Genomic DNA, 8,018 nt, shown 5'->3' with positions numbered 1-8,018 from the left:
ATTTCACAATTTTGTTGGAGCATTGAACAAACTCAAGGGCTTGACTGATTGACTATTTGAATCTGGTGTGCTAGCTGTGGAATAGTTAAAATATATGGAATAGCTAGGATTCCCTGAGCGGTTTGAGAACCCTTACTAGACAAATCTGGAGAATTGCCCTATTTGATTTTAATACAGTTCAATACACAGATGGTGCTCTTTAGTTCGGTCAGTGCTATCAGAGCGGAAACAAAGATCACAATCATCGTCACTTCCGTGAAACTAAACGTAAACAAAGATGGTGGATTGTGAAAATACCACTCACACAGAAAACAAAATGAAAAAATTGGAATTGTTGAATATATTTCTCACCGAGAAATTAACCACGGCTGCCAATGAGATATTTGGGGCTGTGAAGGGTACTATAGTTGAGTACCAGACAGAAATCGTTCGCTCCAAGGAGGAGAACAATCATCTCCGAAAGCTGCTGGATATCGCTGTTCAGCGCGTTCTACTTCAAACAGGTATAGTAGCTAGTTAGCTAAATGAACGCTAGGCCAACCAACCTATTTGTATTTCTCAAAATGAAGGAATTGGTTGTTGTTGGACTCCATGAATTAATCTATTGAAAATACATTACAATAATTTGTTTATACCATTACGCTTGTTTACACTGAGCTGCTACTCAGATTTAAGAGCACTCGCGTCTGAGTGTGCCAGAGGGCAGGATAACTGATGAATTTACGAAAGCTCTACACCCGTTAAATAGGTATGATGTCAGTAAGCATAGCGTAATTTAAATTGTTGCCAGCAGCACAGTTAGTCACCAATGAATGCTCTGTATAACACGAAAACAGCCAAACCAACTCTGCTAGGGTGAGTAAAATGGTCAGGCTGGGGTGTTCTCTCATTACGTGTCTGGAAGTAGCTAGCCAATGTTAGCCAGTTAGCTTGGGTGTTTGACTGAGTTGAGGTCAAGAGAGCTCGGCTTAACCTTCCTCCCCGGCCAGAGCGTCCAGTGTGCGCTCTGAATGCTCTGTGAGCTACATTTACGAACGCCCAGAGCGCACTCTGGCACTCCAGTTTGAATTGACTAACACACTCTAAAACACCTTATATGTGGGTCTAATCCTGAATGCTGATTGGTTAAAACCGCATTCCAGCCAGTTGTCTTTTATTCCACAAGTTCTCACCAGCTAACGCTATTACGTTTATAAAATGCCTATTTACTCTATTCCATCTGATGGCACAATCCACTGTCTCATCAGCCCAGCCAGACAATTTATTAACTTGATCTCCACTATAAGAAGCATCTAGATATTATCTCACATTTAATTTAGACTAACATTTCGTTTTCAACAGCAGAGATTTGTATAAACCTTGCTGTCTGTGTCTGACATTTGCAACATTGTTTCAATATTTAAATTCGATCTCCAGATGTCCCATAATAATGAACGTGTGACAGACAGGCAGGCAGCTTTTCTCAGCCATATAGCAGAATAATTGTTATGGATGTATATACAAAGAACTATCAATAGAAAACCGGTAGTTTACTGTCTTTTCAGCTTCAGTTAGAATTGATTGTGTATGCTGTGTTTGCTGAAATAGAATTGCCTTTACCAGACTTTCTTCATTTCTTTTCCCTTTAGACTGTCATACTATCCATCTCACCGAAGATGCATCTTCACCTGAGCAGCAGCATCGTGAGCAGGAGTGGATCCCCGGTCTAGGCCAGGAGGACCCAGAGCCCACACAGATTAAAGAGGAACAGGAGCTCAGAAACAGTCCAGAGGAAGAGCAGCTTCAAGGGCTGGAGTCTGAAACCGAAGGAGAATCCATATATACGCCTTCTTTTGTGAAAAGTAACTGTGATCAGGACCCACCTCCACCTTCACATCTTCCCCAAACTGTGAACAACAGAGAAGGAGACTCTTTAGCCAGAACCATATCTAATAATCATATCAAAATAGAGAATGAAGGAGAAGGCTACAGCACATCAGAACCAACCAGTGACTTACAGCACGTCTTCACTGTGAATTCAGACTGTCTTGCAGCTCGGAGTGAAAACAGTGCCCAACCCAATATCAACAATAGAATTCAGAAAGGACTCTCAGAATATGAGGCCCCACAGCCACAGGCAACATATGAAAGAGAAAATATTGGTCTACACATACATGTTAGAGACCAGAACACCACCAAGCTGCCTCAACAGAGATCCCCCTATCAAGCCCAAGGCATACAGAGAGTGTATCCTTGCCGGGAGTGTGGGAAGTGCTTCAATTTCTCTTGTCAGTTAGAAGTCCACATGCGATGGCACAGCAAGGAAAGACCATTCAGCTGCTCTGTGTGTCGAAAAAGCTTCACCACCATCAGCCTGTTGAGGAGACACCACCGCATTCACACTGGAGAGAAACCCTACCGCTGTCACATCTGTGGGAAATGTTTCAATCAGTCGGCTCACCTGAACACCCACTTTAAAATTCACCCAGGGGAGAGACCACACAGCTGGAAAATGTCTCAGTCAAAACGTTAACAGCAGAGACATCTACACTCAGAAGGGAGAGAAACATGTACATCTGGGCAGTAGAACTATTGTCCAGGATTTAAGACACTAGAAGAACCCGTGATTGATGTTTGAACAATGCATTACAATACATTGAGGACTGCTGCTGTTATTCTTTTGTAATTATATTAGATGCAGAGGGTAGAAAATCCATCTTATTCAACCTAACTAGATGCAATCAATCAGTTAATTAGATCATCCTTATCTATTTCCCTTTAGGACTTGGACCTGACTGCTGGGCTGTATGACTAGCCTATTAGGGTCTTGCCACAGTTATCCTTATCCCTAATGATAATAATACATGGGACTTTAAGCACCTTTCAGAAACCATAAGAACACTGCACACCAAAGAATATGAAACAAGACAATAAAATGAATAAAAGCTACTTATCTTAGGCTAGGGCTGAGTAAGGGTGAGCTAAGCTTAGGGGAATGCGAAACTAAACAAGTAGGCTTTGATATTGTTTTTGAAAATGTCGATGGAGTCTGAATTGCAGGTGGCTTGGGGGGACTTCCAGAGTTTGGGGGCAGCGGTGCAAAATGCTTCTTTTTTTTTAGCAACCAGGAAATGGTCTGTTTCAAGTCAGGATGACTATTTGTGCAATCTTCTACCATCCAGGCAGCAGCAATATGTGTGGGTGTAGTATTATGTCAAGTGTGTACTGTGGTGGCGTCTTCTGTATATAAGAATCTCACGGTTACACTATTTGTACTATTACCAAAAGTCCTACCCAATTTCATTTACAATACGGCAAGGGAAAAGGCTTTCCCAAAATAACCTTTGTTCAAAAAAACATTTTCAACATCTGTTTTATTAAACTATTACATTTTGTGCAACACAGTCAAAATAGATTTGACATATTTCAATATTTCAACAAAGAGCCTCCTTCTCAAACCACACACATTCAAGCAGTCACGTACACATTTTCAAAACATGCAATTTGAATTAATCCAGTAAAAGGTCTTTGTTAGACACACCACTCTGTGGCTCCCCACAATGTTATGCAAGTTCATGCATTCATTATTGTCTACATTTTTCAACCTAAAGCAGTGACTTCTGAGATACAGTATGTGTATAATTCTAGATATCAGTTAGTACTTTTTAAACCGATACATTTTCCCCACGCATATCACGATTTCTCCAGTTTGTGAATCAAGCTCATATGCCTTCTAAGGGATCCCATCCGATTGAAGCGTTTGCTGCATTCATGGCATGGATGCGGTTTCTCCTCGAGGTGAGTCTTCATGTGCACTGTCAGGGCTTCACTCACAGCGAAGGCCTTGCCACATTCTTCACAGCGATGCGGTTTCAACCCTGTGTGACTTGTCATATGTGTGGTCAGGGATCTCTTCACAGGGAAGCCCTTTCCACAAACATGGCAACGATGCGGCTTCTCCTTTGTGTGTGTCCTCAGGTGCATCTGCAAGCTTCCTTTTCGACTGAAATGTTTACCGCAATCTTGACACTGAAATGGTTTCTCCCCAGTATGAATGACTTGGTGTGTTTTTAAAATGAATGATGTTTGAAAGCGTTTTCCACACACAGGACACTCAAATGGTCTCTCACCGGCATGAGCCCTCACAATATGCACTTTCAGGTTCGCCTTATTAGTGAAACATTTACCACACATCTGGCAAAAAGGTTTGGCTCCAATGTGTGTTAGTAGGTGATCCAGCATGCTGTCTGTGGACTCAAAGCCATTCCCACATACACCACAGAGGTGATCTTTATCCTTTGCATGCATTCGCACATGATTGATTAAATGATTTATGAAGTCAAAAGACTTTTCACACACTTTGCAAAAACACGGTGTGGCTAGTCTTTGGCGGCGTGATTTCGTACGGCATGGAAACATCTTATTATCTTGAGAAGTGGTTTGGGTGTTGTTTGATTGTAATGGTTGTAGCCCTGATGGTAGTCCTCCACTGTCCACCCCATCCTCACTTTCACTGTTTTCAGTCTGAGCTGCAGAACTGTCAGGATTTACTGCAGAGAGGGACTGAGAGTCACTGGTTGGTTCCCAGTGAGACCCACCATAACACTCTTCACCAGGTTCTGTTTTGATCTCTCCTGTTGTGTTGATCGATAGTGAGTCCCTCTCTCTGTTCTCCACTATTTGGATGTGGTAAAGATGTGGCTCAGGTGGTTTCTGATTACAGTCCCTCAAAATGGAGTCTTTGGTTATTAACTCCTCCCTCTGACTGGTCCCAAACTCCCCTGGTTCCTGTTTAACCTGCGTGGGCTCTGGGTCCCCCTGGTCCAGACTGGGGCTCCACGCCTGCTCATGGTGCTGATGCTCAGGGAGAAGCTCTTTGGAGAGAGTGAGATGGAGTGGGTCTGGAGGGAAGAACAAAAACATAGCTAACTCACATATGCTGGCATGAGACATACAATCTAAATATAATTAGACTATATGCCCTGACACAAGTTCCAGATGCTTATTGGTCATTTCCCTTGATTTCTGTGACCAAATCATCACAAAAATAAATATTTGTATCAGACTTGATGTATAGCTTTAAAAGAAAATGTCTTTGCCATAGCAATCCTAAATTAAATTTCACATCCTAATGTGAATGGAATACACACTCTCCACTGCTAAGCCCTTTGGAAGGCACATCAGACATAGACGGAATGTGGCTTTAGTTAAAGAAAAGAAAATCAGTAAACTGCAAACCTGCTTTCGGCAACTGAGGTTGGAATGCGATATCGAACAGCGATCGTAAACGGTCGTTGTCTTCCTTTGAACGTGAGATTTCTTCCTGGTAATCCGTTATTGTTTTTTCCACGGCCCCAAATATTTCAGCAGCAGCCGCTCTTAGCCGCTCACTGACAAATAGGTGTAACAACTGTAGTCGAGACATTTTTTAAAGAAGCAGTTGACCTCTTATGTCCGATACAGTAAAGTGTATACCATTGATATCATACAGAGAAGCGATAATGGTTTGCTCCAATGGCTGTATATTTGCTCCCTTTGAGTCAGTCGGTGATGTCGCCTACACGACGTTGAAAGTATTTGTATTACCGCCACCTACTGTGCAGGCATGCCAGGACTCTGCACTGTTGGTTTGTGTGATCTGATCTATGTATGAGACTGAACAACACATTTTCTACCCAGGTGCCTATTTTTATAAACGCCATACATACGCACAAAACATGCGTGCGCTAGTTTTCACGCAAATGTTGGAATTTATTAAAACTTGAGGTGAGAATGTGCTTATCCTCCTGCAAACGTTAGACCATGCCTAAGCACAGTTTTAAGTGGTTGAAGTATTGCACGTCTGAATACTGTAATGTCAAATTTCTCGAATATATCATAACCATTGCAGATGCATTCCTCACCTTTTCTGACTATGTCAAGTTCATATTCCCAAGGTTAGTTTTTGCACCATAAACGCATTGTGGTTTATAACATACAGTAAAATTCAATCCCACAATTTTCATGTTTTCACAAGAATTTATTGACTTCGTTTTTTCTCTCAAAATAGTTTCTCCCTTCCTCTCGCTCACTTGCTTTCATTTTATTTTACCTCTCAACTTTTTGGTTTCTTTTGTTTTGTTGCAATTGCGGTTCGACCCTCCGTAGCTAACTGACGTCTCTTTTGCATTGTTTATGAAATCTGCACTTTTATTTTGTGGTGTTAGGATTTAGAACTACTCTGGTTGAACGTCTCTCACTGGTGCTGAAGATAGCCGTGGTAGTTCATGATCAGGCATGAGAGTGTACAAAACATTAGGAACACCTGCTCTTTCCATGACAGACTGACCAGGTGAATCCAGGTGGAAGCTATGACCCTTTATTGATGTCACTTGTTAAATCTACCTCAATCATGTTTAAAGAAGGCTTTTTAAACATTGAGACAACTGAGAAATGGTTTTGTGTATGTGTGCCATTTCGAGGGTGAATGGACAAGACAAAAGATTTAAGTGCCTTTTGAACAGGGTATGGTAGGTGCCAGGGGCACCTGTTTGAGTGTGTTAAGAACTGCAACAATGCTGCGTTTTTCACGCTCAACAATTTCCCCATGTGTTCCAAGAATGGTCCACCACCCAAAGGACATCCAGCCAACTTGATACAACTGTGGGAAGCATTGGAGTCAACAAGGACCAGCATCCCTGTGGAACACTTTCAACACCTTGTAGTCCATGTCCTGACGAATTGAGGATGTTCTGAGTGCAAAGGGGGTTGCAATGCAATATTAGGAAGGTGCTCCCAATGTTTTGTACACTCAGTGTACAATGAACTAATTAAGTTGAACTGTACAATGGAATTCATGAAAATAATACCATGCTGTTCTCTTGGCAAAGTATTCCTCTTTTGATAGAGGATCAGCATTTATCTGTGCCCTGCGTTGTGCAGCCTTCTCCTTGTTGGATAAAGTCATCTGTTAAAAGATAGTTGCAGAAGAATATATATAGGCTTATTTATTTAACTAGGCAAGTCAGATAAGAACAAATTCTTATTTTCAATGACGGCCTAGGAACAGTGGGTTAACTGCCTGTTCAGGGGCAGAACGACAGATTTGTACCTTGTCAGGTCGGGGGTTCAAACTTGCAACCTTCCGGTTACTAGTCCAACGCTCTAACCACTAGGCTACCCTGCCACCCTATATGGACAGGACTGTCAATATTTGCAGTTTTCTTATGAATGACACCAATAGTTCAACCATGGACGTTTACCCTGTTTGATATTGTCTTCCTTGGATATGCCAAAACAGTACAAATGTACTATGCTTTGTGATAAATTGATATAGTGCCAAATAGAAGACCACGTCAAGAAATACACTAACACATATCAATTGCCCACATACATCAATACATTCGATTCATTCGACTAACAGAAGTGACATGAGGGGAATGTCCTACATTGCTAAACTGCTTCTTCAGATATTCTGACTGAACTATGTTCCCCTCATAGAGCACTTCCACCCTTGCGTCTTGTCTTCGTCATATGCTCTGTCAGGTGTGCCTTTGGATGGAAGCCTTTCTGGCAAACATGGCAACAAAATGTCCCCCTGTGTGTATCCTCATATGTAGTGTATGTTAATGTATCCCATCCTAGGAAAATATTTGCTGCACACATTGCAGCAAAAAGGCTTCTCCCCTGTGTGAACTAGCTGGTGGATGTTTAGTTGACTCTTGGATATGAAGCTGCAGCCCACTGGGAGCATGTATATGGTGTATCCCCTTGTGTAATTTCATATGATCCTTCAAAATACTAGCACGTTTGAAACTTTTACTACCTACCTGGCAGTGGAACGGTTTCCCTTCTGGGTGTAACTTCCTGAAATGCTCTGCCAAGTGTCCCTTCTGGGTAAAGTGAGTGCCACACACATGGCAATGAAATGATTTCTCCCCTGTATGTATTGGCATACTGTATGTCTTTTGAAGGTATTCCTCTGTAAGGAAACATTTACTGCACACATGACAGCTATGTGGTTTCTCCAAGGTATGGGATTTTAAACATTTTGTCAGAAT

The 8,018-nt window shown here is 41.9% G+C and overlaps 2 protein-coding genes across 2 annotated transcripts; one reads left to right on the top strand and one right to left on the bottom strand.

The window, feature by feature from the left end:
- Positions 1-74: 74 nt before the first annotated feature.
- Positions 75-3,046, top strand: LOC118388819 (zinc finger protein 79-like). The gene is made up of 2 exons (XM_035778306.2): positions 75-503; positions 1,629-3,046. Exons 1-2 carry the CDS (start codon positions 278-280, stop codon positions 2,510-2,512), a joined length of 1,110 nt encoding a protein of 369 aa, XP_035634199.1. The 5' UTR covers positions 75-277; the 3' UTR covers positions 2,513-3,046.
- A 288-nt stretch (positions 3,047-3,334) lies between these two features.
- On the bottom strand, positions 3,335-7,544 carry LOC118388818 (zinc finger and SCAN domain-containing protein 2-like). Its single transcript, XM_035778305.2, has 2 exons — positions 5,218-7,544; positions 3,335-4,880 (listed from the first exon to the last, which is right to left on the bottom strand). The coding sequence occupies exons 1-2, from the start codon at positions 5,402-5,404 to the stop codon at positions 3,673-3,675; spliced, it is 1,395 nt and encodes a 464-aa protein (XP_035634198.1). The 5' UTR covers positions 5,405-7,544; the 3' UTR covers positions 3,335-3,672.
- Positions 7,545-8,018: the final 474 nt, after the last annotated feature.

This window comes from Oncorhynchus keta, chromosome 10 (genome assembly GCF_023373465.1).
Source record: "Oncorhynchus keta strain PuntledgeMale-10-30-2019 chromosome 10, Oket_V2, whole genome shotgun sequence".
NCBI lineage: Eukaryota > Metazoa > Chordata > Actinopteri > Salmoniformes > Salmonidae > Oncorhynchus > Oncorhynchus keta.
The sequence above is the reverse complement of the archived record's forward strand: the minus strand, read 5'-3'. Positions and strand labels throughout refer to the sequence as shown.

Excerpts from the sequence above, each read along its gene's own strand:
- LOC118388819 (XM_035778306.2), top strand. The coding sequence starts at position 278 with ATGGTGGATTGTGAAAATACCACTCACACAGAAAACAAAATGAAAAAA. Across the intron at positions 504-1,628 it reads GCGCGTTCTACTTCAAACAG|ACTGTCATACTATCCATCTC; the intron begins GTATAGTAGCTA and ends TTTTCCCTTTAG.
- LOC118388818 (XM_035778305.2), bottom strand. The coding sequence starts at position 5,404 with ATGTCTCGACTACAGTTGTTACACCTATTTGTCAGTGAGCGGCTAAGA. Across the intron at positions 4,881-5,217 it reads ACCTCAGTTGCCGAAAGCAG|ACCCACTCCATCTCACTCTC; the intron begins GTTTGCAGTTTA and ends TCTTCCCTCCAG.